The sequence below is a fragment of the Vulpes vulpes genome, chromosome 1 (genome assembly GCF_048418805.1).
Source record: "Vulpes vulpes isolate BD-2025 chromosome 1, VulVul3, whole genome shotgun sequence".
Lineage (NCBI taxonomy): Eukaryota > Metazoa > Chordata > Mammalia > Carnivora > Canidae > Vulpes > Vulpes vulpes.
In genome coordinates this window covers 111693535-111715901 of record NC_132780.1, presented here as the reverse complement: position 1 = coordinate 111715901, position 22367 = coordinate 111693535, and the positions used below count along the sequence as shown (strand labels likewise).

Here is a 22367-nt window from a genome sequence, read left to right as displayed (position 1 = left end):
TTTTTAAGATTTACTCATTATTGCTTATTTCTAAATAGTTTATAAATTCCATTTTGATTTTCTCTTTAGCTCAAGAGTTACTTTTAAAAAGTATTTTAAAAATCTACAAGTACATAGATTTTTGGGGGGTGGTGTCAAATATCCTTTTATTGTTTTGATTTTATTATATGGTGATCAGAGACTGTAGATTGCATTATTTCTGCTCCTTGAAATTTGTTGAGATTTCTTGTGGCCTAATGTTTTAAACATTGGAAAAATTGTGAATCTCTGAAAAAGGTTCTGTAACATCAAGCTTTTAATTATTCAGCTCTTCTATTTCTTTTTCCTATTCAATCTCTCAATTTCTGAGAACAGTGAGTCTTATAGCGCCTATGTTTTTGTCCTATACTGTTTTTTATTCTAATTTTTGCTGTATATGTTTCTGAGTCATTAGATCTATGGCACATACACATCTTAAGGAACCTTTATCAATATAAAATATCCTCTGTATTCCAGTTAATACGTTTTAATAACTTTGTTTCTATTTTTGTCTGACATTAACCTATGTTTGCTTGATTTTGGTTAACTTTTATTACCATATATTTTTCTACTGTTTTATTCTCAACAGTGTGTTTAATTTTCAATTTGTCTCTTATAAATGGCATATAACTAGATTTGTGACTCAGTCTAGGTGCTTCTATCTTTTAATAGGAAATTTATCTAGTTTATGACATCTGCTATGGCTGGACTTACTTTGCCCTCTCATTTTATGTTTTATATTTAATTTGGTTCTTTGGTTGTCATTGGTTTGGTCTTGGGTTTGTTTGTTTGTTTAATTTTGTTCTAATTTTTTTCTCCCCCTTTGTGAGATTGGTTGATTTGTGATTTTTTTTTTTGCCAAGAAGGAAGTTTCATTTTTTTTTCCTATTTCAGTATTTGAAAATTATTTGTTCCATTCTGTTTTTCACAGTGGATTACCTTACATTTTAAATAAACATATCTAAATTTAGTTTTCTTATCATAGTGTAGAGTTAATTAATATGCCCCCATACCAGTTCTACCTTTTCTGATTATTATTCTGTTTGAATTTATTTATAACACTTTACAATATTATATCATACCCTGCATAAATAATTATTTAGACTAAATTATAAGATTTATTATTTTTCTTTGCTTACCACACCATTTTTCATCCTTTATCTTTTTATTCACTCATTAGTTCATTTGCTGGGTTATATCCTCAAATAATTATTTCAGAGTACATTGGAGGTAAGTTTTTTGGAAACTTGTATCCTTAAAAGTGTCTATATTTTTCCTTTCCTTATTAATATTTGTTTAAATGAATAAAGAAACATTGATTCAAAAATCAATGTTTTGGAGCATCTGAGTGGCACAGTAGGTTAAGCATTTGATTCTTGGTCTTAGACCTGTCTTGATCTCAGAGTTGTGAGTTCACGCCCAGAGTTGGGCTCCACAATGGGTGTAGAGCCTACTTTAAAAAAAATTAAAGTTTCTTTCCATCAGCACTGTTGCTCATTTGACTTCTTGAATTCATGTTGTTAATGAGAAGTCTGATGTAGATGTCATTACTGAATTTTTGTAAATTACTCATTCCTCCCCCCGCCCCACACCAAATAGCTTTTAGGAGTTCTCTTAACTTTAAATGAAATTCCACAAAGTGTCTATCTGTGGGTTTTGACTTTTTAAAAATTCTTCATACTCAGGAATCTTGTCCTGCAGATTCTTGGGGGACTTCTAACTTGCTTATTTCACATTGGTTCTGCCTTCAAATAGATCTAGACCTAGCCATTTAGCATCTCCTCTACTGCTATCCTTGTCTAGCCCACTGTCAAGTCTCCCCGGGGGTTATTTTAGAGGGCCTTCCACCAAGCCACAGGTCTCTTTGCTCCCACCCTTTCATCCTTTGAAAATTATGCCAACCTTGCGATTCTAGCAGCCATAGCAGTCTTTAAAAAACTCTCTAGACAAGAGTTCCCTATGACTTCCGATTAGATTCAGAGGGAAAGTGAAGGTCTTTAAAATGCTCTGCTGTATCCTATGTGATATTGTCCTCTGTAATCTGACTACTTGTCCCACTCCTCTCTACGCACACAGGGCTCCTTACTATTCTTTGTTGGGTTTCAGCAGGAGACAAGTATGTGTTCATAGTTCCCAACTTGATTCTATGTCTTTGATTTTTTTTTAAATAGTCCTATATGTAATGGCATGATCTGTCAGCAGAGACATGAAGCCAAACTGAGGTTTGGGGGGAGGGGCATTTGCAGTCTATTGCCATATTAACTTTTCCTGTGTCTAGTAAGGTACAAACACAATTTAAAAATGTGGACACCAGACCCGTGAGTCCAGTTCTGTCCATTAAGTTGAAAGAACCAGAACCTCAGGCTCACAGGCAGGAGAGTCCTGGGAGGTGCAGCTGTTGATCCTCTGATGCCCACTCCAAGTCACATTGCAGCACCGTTCCTCAGGCCAGTCCTCCCTGGAGGCAACTGGTACATTATAGAAAGAATGGGCTCTATAGTTGCTTAGAACTGGTTTCTAGTCCTGGTTCTTCTCCTTGAGTAGCTGGCTGTAGATGGATTCATTTTGCCTTCACTCATTCAGTAGATATTTATTAAGTGTCAGGCCTTGTTTTAGGAGCTGGGCGATATATTAGGGAACAAAACACAAATATCTCTGCCCCAAAATGGCGTGAATTCTATTGGGAGAGCTTTCATTCTAGTGATAAATTATCTATGGTCTCTGAACTTCAACTTCACTGTTTACATCTACAAAAATGAGACTGTATATAGCATCATCTACTTAGTATCAATGCTGTAGAAATAGAATAGACACAGTACCTGGCACATGGAAGTTCCAAATGCATTTTAGTTGCCTCCATTCTGCTTTTGCCTACAACACTTCTTTCTGGCACTACTGTTATAGTATTTTGGAAACTAACCCAGTGTCTGATATATAACAAGCAACAAGTGAATTCAGGTAAACTGAATTGAATGCCAATGTCTAAGTAATTTTCTAAGGATGTGTGAAAGTATCTACTTTCATTGGATGGTACTGGCGCTCTTAGTAGTGGCTTCTACTCTCCTCTGTCCTTGAAGATCATTGGAGATCTTTATTAGGGGCAAGAGGGGATTTTGGGAAATTTTGTGAAGTGCTCCTGTTACCTTTGAAATTTCTTTTGGGTTCCAAATTGTGAAGACTTGATCACTCCTATAACATTTTTCCTGATTCCCTTTTGGGGGTTAAGACCATGTGAACATTGTACCTGTTCTATTATGCATGTGATTTCCCTGTGCCATGTTGCTTTTGTGACTTGTCTTTTTAAGATTATAAGTATTTTACATATTCAACTTTATGAGAAAATGCAAGAAAGCATAGACTCTAGTAAAAAAGGTATGTCATGGAATTGGCTGTCACTGAAGGGGCTTGTCATACCCCTGGAATCCATCATGGCTTAGGATCTCAGGCAACTGGAGGAACCCATCTTAAAAAACAACGCTGAGTGATGATATAATGTGGAATAATGGAGTTGAAATTTTGTGCTAAGTAATGTGTTAAAATTAGATGCCACATTGCCAGTGTGTTCCTAAATTGACAGTCATTGGGCAGTATTCCATAACGTCTCTAGTTTATGTCTTAACTGAAGTTACAGCTTCAAATTATAATGTGCTGCTTGCCATAGCATGGTTATGACAAGCACTTTCATTACTTTGCATAGCTTATAACTTTTCTTTTAAATTACCTCTTTGAGTTGACATTTCTCTTAGGTATAATCCACCCTAAGATTAAATTTGGTTAGCCCCTTCATAGTTCAGAATCTAAACTAGTTAAAAATCCTTATGAACTTCCTTATATTCAAGATAATATAGGGCTTGTTAATTTCAACTTTAAGGACTCCTCAGAGATTTTGTAGGGACTTTAGCAATAAATTTAGAAAACAATTTTGGTTATAATATGCAGTATTTTCATGAATAAAAATATGGCACTTCTGAGCTATTCCAAAAGGAATCTAACTTATTCCCTGGAGTTTAGAGTCATTTTTGTCAACTGTGGACCTTACAAGGGCAGTTCAATGGGAGTCGTTGTCTGTGTACCCATTGTGGATAGATGTAGAGGGTGTCCTATATCCAAATACTGCTTCTCTCTTTCAGACAACCATTTTTACATACTGCCCTGTCCAGCATGTCTACCAAGCAGTGATTCTCAAAACTTGCAGAGTTAAAGGAATCACCTGGGTAACTTAAAAAAATTTACATTCTCAGACTCCAGCCACAGAGAATCTGAATTAGTAGATAAAGGAGATATGATACGGCCACAGGACCTCTCTTTCTGGCCCCTTTCCTGTCCTTTACAGTTTGGTGACCACACCAACCTACCCATGATAGGCCACATATGGAGCAACACTTAAAACAGCAACAAAACACTGTGGATAGATTGGGAGAAGAAAGAGGCCACACCGAGGCCACAGCCACAGCTGAAGACTGATTTAGAGACTTCTTAAGAATTCCCAAATGCTGAGCAAGCGACAAACGCATAGACTATTCCATCTGCTGTTATATTCCACAAACTTTCAAGCCAGTTTCTGGCTTAAAACACTCTTACTTCCCCATATCTATCATGTGACTGTGCATGCACCTGTTGGGGGGGAGCACCCTCTCTTCTTTTCTTTAGTTGATTATAGCCAGTTAAATAGAAAAATGAGAGAGAGATACAGATGAAGAGATATGGCACTTCTGGCAAGATTCAGGACAGAAAAGAAAGCAAACAAGAGAACACTGCTTGAGAAAAATATGTGAAGTAGTTCCTGGTTGGTGGAAAATAACAGTATTTTTTTTCTTACATCTTTTTTTTTTTTCTTACATCTTTTGAAGATAACTTAGTACACTTCTATTTCAGTTTCTGTAGTAACTGGCTTTATTTATAAAAATTGATAGTATCATCATTGAAGATGATCAATCATTAAAAGTCTTTCTTGTAAAGGGAAATCCCTGTTGTTCATTCTAAATTAAGCCAAGAAAGTCCTGAATAAATATCATTGATGCAACAAATATTTATTGATGAGGATGCTAGCCTCGTGGGTTTACAACCGGGAGGGGTTGTAAACTAGTTAAAAATAGTGACAGTGACAGTGACACACCACTAAGTGGCAAGTGCTCTGATGGGGAGTCACAGAAGAAGAAGGGGAGCACCAAAGCCACATGATTCACCCAATCTTGTGGAGTGAGGGAAGGCTTTAAGAGGTTAGGAGATCTCAAGTTGCACTGTGAGGAGGGTAAAAGGAGTTAGCCAAAAATGGCCAAGGAATTGGGTATAAGAAAGCCTGACCCATATCTAGAGAACTGAGAGTGGTCCTCAATGCCTACAGTAACTACAGCTGGCACTTGGTGGGGCTGCCCACCACTGCCCAAGTTAAGTGGTTGCCAGATCGCCAAGGATCTGTGCTAAATCCCATGAGCCCTTCCAGTGAATTTCCTAACATAGAGGACATCCTGAGGATCACCAGCACACCTGCTATGCCTGTTTACCTATAGATATTTATTGGATGAGGACAAAAAGTGAGCTATCAAATGGTAGAAATACATGTTTCCTTATTTGTTTTAATATCTTTTTTTTTTTTTGTATAATGTCTTTTTTAAACCTAAACTTGTCTAGCCCAATTTGATCTCTCATCATTATTTCTCAAATTCTCAAACTTGGCTTTGAATTACTTTTGACTTTTACTCTCAAATGACAGAAATGTGTTAGCTTTTAGGAGAGTCAAAGAAAGCTACTGGTTCTAAGGGCAATTTTTAATCAAGAGATCCAGAAAGGATTTGAAGCCCTTGGAATATTTATAGTGTCCCAAGGTGACACTCCCCCCCCCCCTTTTCTTTTAACAGGTGAGGATTTACTTGACTGTGTAACTTCTGGTGTAGTAAAAGCCACCTACGGTATTATGTTGCTATACCGTAATGCAGATAGCTTCTCTGGTCATGTTCAAGATACAGTAGTATTTATGGAATAATAGCCATGGACCAGATACATTTATATATATTTTATTGGGAAATTCTACTCAAGTCTTTCTTGAAAATAATTTCTTTTTAAACAATTAAAGAATTCCTAAAGGAACTTATGACCAGCCAGGAAATCTTTGGATTTCTTACCGGCTTTATCTTCATTTTGGTAAATTCCTTAAAGCTCTGCCCTTTCTTATGGAGTAACTGGCAGTGGTCTGTGACTCTGTTGAGCAGTCCCCCTTAGACAAGCTTTCTGTTTTTTTTTTTTTTCATCATCTTTGTCTCCCTCTGGACTGAAGTAGGATTGTAAACATGGTGGCCGTAGGGCTCCCTCCTTTCTGTTTGACCTTGTACCCTTCATAGTAATCTTTTCTGGGGCCCAGTAGATAAAGAACGCTACTTCCCAAGCACAGCTGGGCTTGTTTTTGATCTTTATTTCTCATCTAATTGGAGAGGATTTACAGTTCATAAATGGGCTCTAATAGGGAGCGTCCCTGGAGTTAGTATACAGCAACACAGTGATTTCCCAGCAACCTGTGGTTTTACAGGGGTAGCTTCCTTCACAAGGCTATTTACGTTATGTCTGCTCCCGCTTTATTGCCTTTCTGTCCTTTAATTTTCTCCTTTCTCCTCTCTCACTCACCACATCATCAGACTTCTCCCCTCGGCTGGCCATAAATACTTAATACTTATTGCACTTACAGAATGAAGTTTAATATTTATTGTTCATGATTTCCCATGCAAATTAAACATTTTTATTGTATTTCTCTGTTTATAGTAACTTCATGGAAATGTTTCTTATTCGTGGGGGCCTAGATTTTTTTTCCCCTCCTGTTATTTTTGAACAGGGGGATAGTTTTGTTTGAATTGGTTTTACCCTTTTGATCCAATAGCTTTAATGGATAGTGTATTTTCTATTGCTGGTGTACTTCTACTTAGCATCAGTTGCCAACAAAAATTCAGTTCTAATCAAAGTATAGGTGATTTATATAGCCCTTTGCATTGAGAAGCCTGCCTAATGAGGTATGTGAGTATTGCAAGGTTTGCTGGTGCATCCTCTACAGTGTGCCTTTTGATATTTTCTATTCTAGTTTTCCAGAGAGATGGTCATTCAGAGCCTACACATCTGTTCTGTATTTTGAACCTTGGATGAGAATATTCATTCAGGCCAAAAGAGTTAAAACAAAACACCTATGCTATTGCCTCTACAGACCCAGGTAACTCACTTTCTTTCAATTAACTTCATAGAGTTTTTATTATAAAATCAATATTGCCCCCCCTTCCCCAAATTGTCAAGGTGATTTGATAGGTGATTTGATAAGAATTTTACAATTTGATAGTAAGATTTTATAATTTGATGGCAAGGTTTATACTCTTGTAAATAAAATTCAGACTGCCTCTGAAAGGTTTGCTGAAGAGTAATCATGTGTAACAAATATTTGGCCATAATAACAACACACTGCCGTGAACTCTCTGAAGTTAGAGAATCATTCGAAGTAGGAATTAATTTTTTTATGAATCCTAGGTTCTTTGTTTATGATAAGTTCCATTAAAAAAATCATAATTCACTATGTGTTCTGTTTACCCAAGGTATTTGAACTATTAAATCATACATATATGTGTGTATATATTATGTGTAGAATGAACATATTTATAAACACAAATTTGGTTCACTTATATTTTACCATAAACTAGTTAACATACATAACCAGACATAGTTACAAATTTTTCTTGTGATGAGAACTTCTAAGATCTACTCACTAGCAACATTCAAATATGCAATATAGTATTGTTAACTATGCTGTATATTACATCCCCATGACTTAATTATTTTGTAACCGGAAGTTTGTACCAACATAAACTTTTTAGAAGCCAACATTTACATATTATAAAATTTACCTTGCCCAACTATATATGCAATCATAACAGTCTTTGTGTGTGTGTGTGTGTATGTGTGTGTGTGTGTGTGTGTGTATTCTTCCTGGATGGTCTTCATTTACTCACCAAAACAGTTATCCAAAGATTATCCAAAGCATAAAAAAGGTAAGATTAGCTCTGGTTTTGAGGCGCTTAATATCTACTGGGAGAAACATTTAATGCCTATATGCTGTCTCTCCCCCCCTCTCTCTTTCTCTCTTTCTCTCTCTCTCTCTCTCTCTCTCTATATATATATATATATATATATATATGCCTTTTTATATGCATTGTTTTGTTTTTTGTGGCGACTTTGTGAGTTGTGTTTAATAATCACCATCTCAGAGATCAGGAAATGTCACAACCAGACAAGAGCTCAGTATTCTGGCTTCAAATTCTTGACCAATTCATTCAGTGCTCCTTCCCCTGTACCACACTAACTTTCTAATAGACCTACATTTGTTATGTTGTCTTTTTTTGCATGAAAAAGTAGTGGCTGTCCTAGGATCTTGCAATTACTCATACCAATATCAATATTAAAGTTATAGATCTCTTAATTGTATGCCCTGGTGAATAAGTCTAGTTATCATGTGTCACCATACAAAGTTATTACAGTATTTTTACTATATTCCCTATGGTATATATTACACTCTGATGACTTATTTATTTTATAACTGGAAGCTTGTCCCTTTTAATTCCCATCACCTGTTTTGTCTGCCTCCAACCTCTCCTTCCTCTGGTAACCAATATTTTGTTTGTTTTATCAGTATCAGTCTGTTTCTCTTTTGTCTTGTTTGTTGATTTGTTTTTTATATTTCACATATAAATGAAATTATATTGTCTTTCTATGACTTATTTCACTTAGCAAAATATTATAGTTTCAACCATGTCATGGCAAATGGCAATATTTCATTTTTTTTAAGGCTGAGTGACATTCTGTGTGTGTGTGTGTGTGTGTGTGTGTGTAGGTAGGTTTATGTTTACATTTTTTTTTTTATCCATTAATTTGTTGATGGACACAGGTTGCTTCCATATCTTGGCTGTTGTAAATAATGCTCCAATGAACACAGGGGTGCATATATCTCTTTGAAATGATATTTTTGTTTTCTTTGGATAAATACCCAGAAGTGAAATTGCTCGGTTGTATGGTAATTCTTTCTGAAATTTTTTGAGAAATTTGTTTTTGAGAAATTTGGCTGTACTATTTTACAGTCCTACCAACAGTGTACAAGGGTTTCTTTTTCTCTGCATCTTTGCCAACACCTGTTATGTTTTGACTTTTTGATGATAGCCAGTTTGACAGATGTGAGGTGATATCTCAGTGTGATTTTTATTTTCATTTCACTGCTGAGTAGTGATATTGAACACCTTATCATGTGTTTCTTGGCCATCGTATGTCTTCTTTAGAAAATTGTCTATTGAAGTTCACCTGTTTTTTAATCAGGTTGTTTCTATTTTTTTTCTTTTGGATACTATGTTGTGTAAGTTCTTTATGTATTTTGGACATTAACTTATTATTGATTGTTTGATTTGTAAATATCTTTTCCCATTCAGTAAGTTGCCTTTTCATTTTATTCATGGTTTCCTCAGCTGGGCAAAAACTTTTTAGTTCGTTGTAAACCCATTTGTTCATTTTTGTCTTTGTTTCCCTTGCTTGATAAGACTGTTCTAAAATAATGTTGCTAAAAAAATAATAATATTGCTAATACCAATGCCAAAGAGTTTACAGTCTATGTTTTCTTCTAGGAGTTTTATGATTTCAGGTCTTCAAGTCATACTTTAAATCCATTTTGAATTTATTTTTGTATATGTTATAAGATGGTGATCCAGTTCGTCCTTTAACATGTAGCTGTCCAGTTTTCCTAACACCATGTATTGAAGACATTGTATTTTCCCCATTGTATGTTCTTGCCTCCTTTATCATAGATGAATTGACCATATATGTGTGAGTTTATTTCTTGGCTCTCCATACATTTCCATTGATCTGTATATCTGTTTTCATACCAGAACCATACTATTCTGATTACTATAGCTTTGTAGTATATTAGAAATCTGAAAGCATGATACCTCCAGCTTTATTTCTTTCTCCTCAAGATTGCTTTGGCTATTTGGCATCCTTTTGTGGTTCCATACAAATTCTAGGGCTCTTTGTTCTAGTTTTGTGAAAAATATCACTGGTATTTTGATGAGGATTGCATTGAATGTATAAATTGCTTTGGGTAGTATGAACATTTTAATGATGTTAATTCTTCTAATCTATGACATTGAGACATCTTTTCATTCATTTTTGTCTTCCCCAGTTTCTTTCATCAGTGTCTGAAAGTCTTTAGAATAGAGATCTTTCACCTCCTTGGTTAAATTTATTCGTGGGTATTTTATTTTTTAATGCAATTATAAATTGATCGTTTCCTTAATTCCTCTTTCTGATGGCTCATCATCAGTGTATAGAAATGCAGCCAATTAATTTTAGAGTGTTATATTAGTTTCAGGTGCAATTCAGCACTTCCATATATCACCCAGTGGCATACTCCTTAATCCTCATCATATATTTAACTCAGCTCCCCACCCCTCTTGCCTTATGGTAATCAGTTCTCTGTAATTAAAAGTCTATTTCTTGGCTTCTCTCTCTCTCTCTTTTTCCCTTTAAAGCACAGCCAATTTCTGTATGTTAGTTTTGTATCTTGAGGCTTTACCAAATTCATTTATTAGTTTTTTGGTGATCTCTTTAAGTTTTTTCATATGTAAAAAAAAGTATTTCATATGTAATATCATGTTATTTGTAAATAATGAAAGTTTTACTTCTTTCTTTCTAATGTGGATGCCTTTTATTTCTCTTCCTTGCCTAACTGCTGTGGTTAGGACTTCTAGTACTATGTTAAATAAAAGTGGTGGTGAGAGTGAGCATCTTTGTCTTGTTTCTGGTCATATAGGTAAAGCTGTCACCTTTTCACCATTGACTGTGATGTTACCTGTGGCTTATTTTTATATTGAGATATGTTTCTTCTACACCCACTTTGTTGAGAATTTTTTTCATAAATGAATTTTGTTAGATTCTTTTTTCTGTATCGATTGAGATAATCATATAATTTTTATCCTCTCTTTTGTGGACATTGAACCATCCTTGCATCCCTGGAATAAATCCCACTTGATCATGGTGTATGATCCTTTTAATGTATTTTCAAATTTGGCTTGCTGATATTTTGTTGAGAACTTTTGCATGTATGTTCAATAGGGATATATTGGCCTGCAATTTTCTTTTTTGGTGGTGTCTTTGGTTTTGTTATCAGAATAATGCTAGCCTCACAAAATGAATTTGGAAACATTCCTCCCTTTTAAATTTTTTGGAATAATATGAGAAAAAAATTGCCATTTTAGTTATCATCTTGCTATGAATCTCTTTGGGTTCATCCTGTCTAGGACTCTGCACTTTCTTCCCCAGGTTAGGGAAATTTTCAGTCATTATTTCTTCAAATTTTTTTGCTCCTTTCTCTTTTCCTTTGGGGACTCCTGTAATGTGTATCTTAGTACACTTGATATTTTCTAGAGATTTTTAAATTTACCCTCATTTTAAAAAATTATTTTCTCTTTTTGTTCTGATTGAGTGATTTCCACTATTTTATCTTTCAGTTTGTTGATCCATTCTTCTATATTATCTGTCTGCTGTTGATTTTCCTTTAGTGTATTTTTTCATTGCATTTATTATATTCTTCAGCTCAGGTTGATTCTTATATTTTCTAACTCTTTGTTGAAATTCCCACTGTTTCTCCAGTCTTCTGAGTTCAATCAACATCTTTATAATCATTACTTTGAACTCTTTTTTTGTTTGTTTTGTTTTGTTTTGTTTTTTTACTTTTTTTTTTTTTTTTTACTTTGAACTCTTGACTAGGAAAATTACTTATCTCTGTTTCATTAGAGTTTTTATCCTGGAATTTAATCTTATTTTTTTTTTATTTGGAAAAGATTACATGGAACAGCTACCTGTCCATGTTTTGAAGTAATGGCCTTGTATAAGTGTGTCCTTTGAGTAGACTCTGTGTGCTTTGTCGGTGACTTTGAAAGGCCAGCCGGACAGGGTGTGGGCTGGGGTGTGCCATACCAGGGCTGCCTTGGAAGGATAATTGGATCAGGCAAGGCTGTGCAGGTCCCAGAGCATGGGGCTGCTTTGAGAATATGGCTGAAGCTGGTGTGGGCCAGGGGCCTGAGGCACACACTGTGGTAGGCTGGCTAGTATAACTGGACCCTGCTCTCATTTGTGCTATTAAGGTGGAGAGGGAATGTAAAAAATGGTGCTCATCCAGATATCTTTGACCCTGGAGAGAGTTCCAGCAGTTCCCCACCCATTTGGTAGGTGCTCTACGGTTTATAAATGGATTTCCTTCACTTACAGTCTTGTTGCCCTTTAAACTATTCTTTTTTCCACTGTGCCCCAGGATGGGTGAGTCTATACATAGGCCCCTCAATGATATCCCTCCCAGCTGCATGTTGCCACATCAAGGGTGGGATTTCTGTTGATATTGTCTCTTTTTCCTACCCTTCTCTATGGTCCCTCTATTGTTTGCTGTGCAGATCCTGTTTCAGTCAGCCTCAGTTCTTCTTCAAGAAGAATTTCTGTATGTGTAGGTATAGATTCAGCATATCCACGGGAGAAGGTGATCAGGGTCTTCCTCTGCTGCCATCTTGGACTGATTCTCTGCTTTACTTTTGATTTCTGATTATACTGTAGATAATAGTTGAAGTATATCATGCCTGAGGCTTCCTTAAGAAATCTTCTGTTTGTTTTCCAGTTCATATCAAAGTGATACTTCCTTTCCATCAGTCTCATTCTTCTGTGAAATATTAAGGGTCTCCTGGATCAATCAATTTTAAAATTCAATTATTTCTTTCTTAGTGAGTTTGGGTAAAAAATGGTTTAAGCCAAAGGAAAATGTGGATTTGTCTCTATTTTCTCAGGGGATTATCTAGTGAGTTGGATTTCATCTACCTAAATTACTTGGATTATCAAGAGATAGCTGTTTTCATTCTAGTGTATTTTTTGCTCACCTTTCTTTTTTTTTCTTTTAAAAAGATTTTATTTGTTTATTTATGAGAAACACACAGAGGCAGAGATGTAAGCAGAGGGAGAAGGAGGCTCCCTGCAGGGAGCCTGATGTGAGACTTTATCCCAGGACCCCAGGATCACCCCCTGAGCCTAAGGCAGATACTCAACCATGGGAGGCTTGCACCTTTGTCAAGTTTCCTTTGGGGTTCCAATAAACTGTTACATCTGGTATTTGGTATTTACTGTATGGACAGATTTAATCTGGTGTCATATCACTGGTTTCCTTCCTTGATCATATTCTGTTCAGTATTTTTTATCAGTAACTTGGTAAAAAACAAACATGTTTGAATTCATATTTGACCCTGAACTAGGAGGAATATCTTCCATTAGGTGTAACAGAAACAAGAAATGAAAGAGTTTAAGTCCAAAAGATAAATGTAGATAACTAATATACAGACTTGAGTTTAGATTTAAAAAAATCTATCATATAAGCATAGACTTAAAAGTGATTTGTGAAAAAATAAAAATTATAGATGTCTTAATTGACTATAAGCTTAGGATTAGCTGACAGTGTGACCAATTTGCTAAAAATGTTTATGGAACTTAGTGAGCAGAACAAGATGGTGAGAGTACTGATAAACCATGTCCTGCTTATACCATGTCTGGAGGGCCACATTTAGATGGGGATACTTTGGGAGGTTATGTGAATTTACTAGCTCATAGGAAGTGAACTATCTGGCAGGGAGTCATTGATGTAATTGAGCATCATTTTATGGAGGAGAGAAGGGCCTGAATGAAAATGTGTTAGGATTATCATGTGATAGCTGGAACTCCAGAGGGCAGAACTTGAATGGCTGGATAGGAGTTGAAGACAAACCCAGCTCAGCATGACAGTGTCAGGGTGTTTTTGCAAGGAAGAGACACAGATTACCGTTTTCCATTAGTGTTTAGTATAAGGATATTCAGAGAAGTCAAGTTAACACAAGTCAAGTAAACAACTGCCTCACTGCCACCTTTCCATAAGTATTTCCACAAGGAATATTCCATGGGGGGCATTCTGGAGAAATGAAACAGCAGGCCAGTGTTGCTCTGGATACAGCTGGGCCCTACTCAGCTGTCTCTGCTGGATGTACCTAGCACTTGTTCCTCTAAGAGTAGATTTTCCACGATCAAATTCAAAACTTCTCAATTGGGGATCCCTGGGTGGCGCAGCGGTTTGGCGCCTGCCTTTGGCCCAGGGCGCGATCCTGGAGACCCGGGATCGAATCCCACGTCGGGCTCCCGGTGCATGGAGCCTGCTTCTCCCTCTGCCTGTGTCTCTGCCTCTCACTGTGTGCCTAACATAAATAAATAAAAAAAATTAAACAAAACTTCTCAATTGGATAGAGTTTGGAGATGAGACACACCAGAGGGGTTTGATTGCTCATGTAGCAGACTGTGGTTGAACAGTCTCTGGTTCAGCTAGGAGATTTAATATCCAGAATACGAATCTAGTGTGTCTAGGACAGCAAATTTAGTTTCTTCTGACACACATGGCATGAGATATAGCAACTCAGAGCCATAAGTGTGGCATGAGATTAATGAAGTTCATACTCTTTAACAGTGGAAGGAAATCCCACCCAAGGTGAGGACAGATTTGCTCCTGGAAGAGTCTAGATTATAGAAGAAATTATTACTTTTGGATGAATTTTAGCTAGGTGATTCCTAAGATCTTTTTCAACTTAAAGGCTTTGTAAGTCTGTATTTCTTGAAGTCTTAAATATTGTTTATTTGTATTAACACAGACAAGCTGATATATGGCCAAGTTACTTGATTTTAGGAATCAGCACTGATTTTCTTTGGCTTTGCATTCTTTAGCTTTAGTAGAGAGCTAGCTCTCAGATTTATGCAGGCATTATATCTCTGCATATTAGGTCTAAAGACAGATGTAAAATGGTCACTTCTGAAAACTCTTTAAGGTAGACAGAGCTAAAATGTCTGAAGATCTTTGTTCTTCATTAAAACTGGTTGTCATAGACCCATAACACTGAGAGGAGCCCACACGATATGGAATTGGAGTCATCTTGCTTTCATAGGAGCAGCATGGTTCTTCGTAAGTTATCCAGGGACACTAAGTTTATGGTTTCCTGTTGACTACTCTGTAGTACTATGCTTGTTGGGCAGTCTTTCAATTTTGGGGGTGTGCTTCCTACTCCCTCAGATCCCACCCACCTAAGCAGACTAATAATACTTGAAAAGTATTCATTTTATAAACTGTGCATCTTATGTGTCCCTTCATGAATTTGTATGATCTTAATTATATAATAATCTGTTGGTATACGATAGCAGATGCAAATAAAATATGGATAAGCCCAACCTGGATCTGAGTTTTGGATTTACTATTTATTCACTATTTTTTTTTTTACTATTTACTATTGTTATTTACTATTTACTATTGTGGACCTTTGGCACTTCCTCTCTACTGTGCATTGGGAATTCCTCTGCCCCTTAGGGTTGTTGTGAGGATGGAAATAAAAATAGGTTTTTTTTTTTTTTTTAATTTATGATAGTCATACAGAGAGAGAGAGAGAGGCAGAGACACAGGCAGAGGGAGAAGCAGGCTCCATACACCGGGAGCCCCACGTGGGATTCGATCCCGGGTCTCCAGGATGGCGCTCTGGGCCAAAGGCAGGCGCCAAACCGCTGCGCCACCCAGGGATCCCTAGGTTTTGTTTTTTTTTGTTTGTTTGTTTTGTTGTTGTTTTTTTTTTAATTTTTTATTTATTTATGATAGTCACAGAGAGAGAGAGAGAGAGGCAGAGACACAGGCGGAGGGAGAAGCAGGCTCCATGCACCGGGAGCCTGATGTGGGATTCGATCCCGGGTCTCCAGGATCGTGCCCTGGGCCAAAGGCAGGCGCCAAACCGCTGCGCCACCCAGGGATCCCATAGGTTTTGTTTTAAACATGAAAATACTCAGCACAGTTCTCAACAGATTCGCAAATAAACATCAGTTGTTACTGTACAAATGAATAATGACAAGTGAATGGAATGACTGCTCTGCGTGAGGCAGTGTCATAGGCATTTGGGCAACAGCCCAAATGAGCATGAGCCACAGCAGAAAATTTCCTGACTTCATAAGGCTTACATTCTAGTGGAGAAAAAAACAATAAGGAAACCGTAAATAAAATAGTAGGTAATTCTAAGTGCTATGAAAAGACACAAAGCAGGACAGGAAATAAAAACCTAGGGAGAGGAGTTGAGTAACTGTCCGAGATAGGAAATCAAGGAAAGAGGTTAGTTCTAAGCAAGTAACCTTTGAGCAGAGAGCTAAATAAACTGAGGGAGTGAATGTGTTATCTACCCTTGCATAACAAATCACTCCCAAATTTAGTGGCTTATTAATAAAAGTAACCATTAGTTATTTCTCAGTTTCTATAAGTCAGTTATTGGACAGTGGTTCTATTGGGTGCTTTTATCTTAGGGTCCCTCTTGAAGCTGCTGAGAGATTTTGATAGGGCTGCTGAAGGCTGGTTGGTTCCTCTTTGCAGGGACCGCTGCACAGGGCTTCCTGAGTGTTTTCCTGGCTCAGGAACAGGCTTCTCTCAGAGTGAGCAATTCAAGGGAACAAAGGAGAAACTGCCATCTTTTGGAACCTAGCTTCAAAGGTCGCATACCACTGCTTCTGCCATGTTCTTTTGGTCACATAGGCCAGCCTGGATTCAGTGTGGGGGAGGGCACTACACAAAGGCATGAATACTAGGGGTAGTAGCTGTTAGAGGATGTCTTGCGGGGGTGGATACCACAGGGAGTCATGCAATAATTTTATGGAAGCTTTCTCCAGGAAGAGAGGAGAGCAGCTGTGAAGGTAGGGTAAAAAGGTAAGTATAGCTAGAGCCACAGTGATGGGGAAGAGATTAGGTAGATGAGCAGCATGGCAAGAAGTGGTTGTATTGAGAACGTAGAGCTTTGAGAAACGCAGCATTACTTATGTTTTTGAAAGATTATTCTGGCTGCTGAGTGGAGAGTCAATTGTATAGGATAAGAAAAGGGGAAGGAAGATGACTTAGGATACCATTACTGTATTCCATGTAAGAAATTATTGTGGCCTGAGTGGTAGTGGTAGAGTGGTAGAGTCATGACTAGTGTTTGGATTATAGGGTGCTGTAGAGACAGAGCCAGCAAGACTTGCTGATGGATTGGATGTGGAGTGGAGAGGAAATGAGGAGTCATGAGTGCCTTCTAAGTTTTTTGCCTGAACACAACCTTAGGAATGAAAAGGGAAGATGCAGGGTAGGGGTGAGGAGTGATGGTGAATGGAATCCTTTCTCCTTGTTCTGGATGTAATACGTTTGAGTGGTCCATGTAACTTCCAGGTCGAGCTATCAACATTATACTGGGCAGAAAATTTTTGATCATGCCTCATTACATGTTTTGATGTATAATTAAGTACTATAACTATTTTATGGTATCACTAAACCAAGTAAACTCACATAATTTAAAAAAGAATAATTATGATCTTGAATACTGCAACATAGTTCTAGTTCATAACTGTGGGCTAAGTTTTTCTTCATAATAAAGGTTCAGAATCGTAGTTTTCTTTACTTGTGTCTGTCTTACCAACTCAAAAATCTTAACTACTATATTTTCTATTAGCCAAAATGTTTTTCACAAATTTTGTACTTGTGAATACTAAATGCCAATAAATTTTTAATTTTTACAGATTGTTATGAATGAAATAGTCACTCAGAATGCTTTATTATGCTATATTCTATACTTCGGCAACATAAAACCTTAAAATTACTGTTTTTTTCATATTTTTATTTCTCTTGAGGGGGAATAGTTTTATTTTGCTTTTAAAAGTATAAAATTAATAAAGATTCAAATAGTACAGAGTTAGATCTTGGAAAAAAATCAAATAACTAAAACCCTCCCTTACCACTTGTCATTCACTCTGTCCTCTAACAATTCATAATCTCCCAAATGGGAACCTCTGCTAGAAATTTTATAAATACTCTTCCAGATTGTCTTACACACATTTACACACATGCATGTGTGCACGCACACAACTTTTATACTTAGAATTCTTTTTTAAAACATAAAATTCATATGCAGCTTGGTCTTTTCACTTACAAATTTTCTTGGAGACCTCTCTCTTTTTAAAATATATTATGTAGTACTCTATGGTTTATTTAACTTTATTGTATATATTTAAGATTTTTAGAGTTTTTATTGTTACAATGCTGAACTGGACATACTTGGGCATCATTGGACAGATGTGCCTTTATGCTAATTTGCCATTCTTTCTATGGAACAGACTACAGAAGTAAATTTTTGAGCTAGAATATAGTCACACCATTAATTTACCTTCTAAGAAGTAGACCCAATTTATTCTTACACCAAGGGCCCTTTTCTGCTTCCAAATCTACATTTACTATTAATAATGTTTTATTTTTTCATTTTTGCCATTCTAAGGAGTAAAACATATATATTGTTTTAGTTTTCATTTCCCTCAGTGTTTTCATTGACCTTATGTTTTTTTTCAGCTCCTTGAGAAGACAGTATTCAGTAGATTGCTTTATGTAGAAAGTGAACATCAGGTATTTGAATGCAGCTTCAGTGATGGAAAGAAACAGGGAAGTAGAAGGTGAAATGTTTGAGGGAGAGTGAAGGCCTAAAATGTGTCAGAACGTGGTAGTTTCAAGAGAAGGCAGAAACAGTGTGGAAGCAGAGGTGTCAAGTCAAAGTGAAGTTTGGGAAATGGATTTGGAAAGAATTCTAGCCATTGAGGAACTGGAGGTGCAGTTCTAGGGGGAACATCATTCCCCTGCCCTCAGCTGCAAGGAAGGAGGAACAGACAGCCGGATGGATTCTCTTCCTTGTCTTCCAGGGCATGCATTGCTCTGGCTTTGTTTTTTAAGATTTTATTTACTTATTTGAGAGAGAGAGTGCAGATAAGCAGGGGGGAGGGGCAGACGGAGTGGGATAAGCAGTTCCCCACTGAGCAGGGAGCCCAATACCTCTGGGATCATGGGGATCATGACCTGAGCCAAAGGCAGATGCTTAACTGACCCAGCCACCCAGGCATGTTGCTCTGACTATTTTTCTTTTTAAAGATTTTATTTATTTATTCATGAGAGACACAGAAAGAGAGAGAGAGAGAGAGAGGCAGAGACACAGGCAGAGGGAGAAGCAGGCTTCATGCAGGGAGCCTGATGCGGGACTCGATCCCGGGACTCCAGGATCACGCCCTGGGCCAAAGGCAGGCGCTAAACTGCTGAGCCACCCAGGGATCCCCTGCTCTGACTTTTAAGGGCATTTTTATTCTGCAAGAGTCCACCAGTAGGAAAAATGAGAAGTGTCCACTGAAGTAGATTCCTAATTATGGATGAGGATTGACTGAAAATTCTTTCCTTATGAGAATGGATGGATTCATTATACTGAATTTCCACAAGTACATATATTTTTTTTTAACTTTTTATAACTGTTTAAACAATTGTAAATTTTTAAAATAGATTTTACTTATTTATTCATGAGAGACACATAGAGTGGCAGAGACATAGAGATAGAAGCAGGCTCCTTGAGGGGAGCCTGATGTAGGACTCAGTCCCAGGACCCCGGGATCACGCCCTGAGCCAAAGGCAGATGCTCAACCACTGAGCCACCCAGGCATCCCAACAACTGTAAAATTTAAATTGTGAAACTCTGCAGATCATCTGAGATGTTCCAGATCACCTGGAGCCTGGTTGTCTCAATGACACTGAAGAGAGTATATGTTGTTTTGGTCTTTGTTGTTTAAAATTAAACATTAATGTGCAGTTGGCACCTCTTGTGCCACTTTTACTTTCTGGGATTGTAAACACAGAGTATATTAAATGCTTGAATAGTTTAATTCATAGCATTTTTAAAGGATCACTTCATTGTTCAAAGTTTCTCCTCAGTTCTGCTTTATTTTAAAAAATGCTTTAAAATGAATGATTCAAACCAGATTAGGTGATTAATATGTGATTTAAAGAGAAATGGCAATTCCAGTAGATAGAGACCAATATTTTTTTTACTTTAAAGGTTAGGTTCAGCTGTTTTCTAAATGTAATAGAGACTGATTTGGAATATACCTTGGTTATGACTTAAGTAACTAATGTTCATTGTAAAAGAGAATCAAGGGAAAAAACTGAGGATTACCTTACCTTAGATTTTATGGGTGTTCCTTTCTTGTGGTTAACTATATAATCCCACTGGAAAATGAACATTAAAGTTAGTCATAAGGAGACAGAGTTAGTTATTATAACTTGATCTATTCATTAAACCATCAAAGTAGATGAATATAGGATGACATTTAGCTATTTTTTTGAACATTAAGCCTATTCATGTAAGTAACTGGAAAAACTTCAACAAATTTTTCAGAGTCTTAAGAGTAAAGGAATTTATCTTGCTACTTATTTCTTTTCCTTTTTTTTTTTTTTTTTTAAGATTTCATTTATTTGAGAGAAAGAGAGCACGAGTGGGAAGAGGGGCAGGGAGAAGCAGGCTCCCCACTAAGCAGGGAGCCTGATGTGGGGCTTGATCCCAGGACCCTGAGATCATGACTTGAGCCAAAGGCAGATGCTTAACCGACTGAGCCACACAGGCACCCCTAGCTACTCATTTCTTTATTCTTAACGTATTTCCCCTCTAAAGCACACATTGAGGGAGCAAGTACTTAATATGATATTAATAGATAGTATTAGATAATAGGTGTATTGACAACTTTAATTCTCGTAACAATCATGTGAGATAGATACCACTGTTACTCTCCCCATTTGCAGACAAGGAAGTAGAGTCACAAGAAATGAAATAATGGGGCAGCCCCCGTGGCTCAGCGGTTTAGCACCGCCTTTGGCCCCGGGCGTGATCCTGGAGACCCGGGATCCAGTCCCACATCGGGCTCCCTGCATGGAGCCTGCTTCTCCCTCTACCTGTGTCTCTGCCTCTCTCTCAATCTCTCTCTCTCTCTCTCTCTGTCATGAATAAATAAATAAAATCTTAAAAAAAAAAAAAAAGAAATAATGTGCCTAGTCTTACACTACTCCTAAAGGACACAAAGGCCTTTAATTCAGACAGGATTGGGATGCAGGCAGTCCACCTTTTTTTTTTTTTTCTTGTTTGTTGAGATAATGCAAGAGTCTTAAAACTATAAACAGACTTGAGCTAATAGGTATTTAAGTTATATGTGACCTGTTGTACAGTGATAAATTTGTATTACTGCATGCATTATTTAAAAATCAGACCATATAAATACAATTCTAGATCAAGCTACCATTCAAAAGCCATTGCTTATAAGTATAGATTCCAGGGACTGGCAAACCTTTTCATGATAAAAGGCTGATAGTAAATATCTGGTCACATCCATCTCTTTTTGCATATGCTTATTTTTTCCTTTATATATATATAATATATATAATAATCCTTAAAAAGAATAATAATCCTGAAAACTCATTCGTAGGTGTCAGGCTATACCAAAAACAAGCTGCTGGCTCATTCATTTTGGCCTATGAGCCATAATTTACTTATCCCTGGCTTGGACTCAAGGGCATATAAATTTATTTATTTATTTTAAAATTATTTTTTATTTTTAAAATTTGTTTATTTATTTTAGAGAGCACAACAGAGGGAGGGACGATGGGAGAGGGAAAGAGAGACCCTCAAGCTGACTCCTCGCTGAGCACAGAGCCTGATGCTGGGGTTCAATCCCAGGACCCTGAGATCATGACCTGAGCTGAAATCAAGAGTAGGATGCTTAAACAACTGAGCCACTCAGGCATGCCAAGAGCATATAGATTTAGACTGTCCCTCTGCCTGAGCATTTGTATGGGCAGAAATTTTGTTATTTCTCTCCTGAAGTTCCCTTACAAAAGCAAAATTGTCAACTATTAAAAGATAAGGAATTTCTTCCTAGGTATAAAATTTGCTGATTTATCAGTTGGATACAACTTATTCTATGAATCTTTATTAATAATTATGTGTATTTGGAGTATATATTCTTCCTAAAGAATATTCTATGGATATTAAGTATTTTAAAATGATAATCTGACTTGATTATGGTTTTTTTGTTGTTGTTTTCAGAAAGTATCTATATGTCACATCTTCTTTTAAAGAAGTATTTAAAAATGAAGTTAAAAAGGCAGAAGAAGCAGTAAAGATTGGTATGTAATTACCTATGGCTAATCATTGTTCATTCAGCCAACATTAATTGTGTGCTTATTCTGAAATATATATACTGTGCTAGCATTGTAGGAATGACCACAATTAATCAAATTCCTGCCTCTAAGGAACTTTATAACACACTTTTCTATTTCTAGCTTTGTTTTATTATGGTGTTATTCATCATTATTATTGTTATATCTTATTATTTACTTCCTATTATTCCAGGTACACACTTTAACTAGACTGATATATATTAGAAAT

The 22367-nt window shown here is 36.7% G+C and overlaps 1 protein-coding gene across 1 annotated transcript in view; it reads left to right on the top strand.

Annotated features, from left to right (window-relative positions):
- MORC1 (MORC family CW-type zinc finger 1) overlaps positions 1-22367 on the top strand; it is a 169614-nt gene that overhangs the window by 41188 nt on the left and 106059 nt on the right. The window contains exons 9-10 of the mRNA XM_072722555.1: positions 7085-7210; positions 22026-22105. Of these exons, the coding sequence (XP_072578656.1) occupies positions 7085-7210; positions 22026-22105 (206 nt within the window). The remainder of the gene's footprint in view (positions 1-7084; positions 7211-22025; positions 22106-22367) is intronic.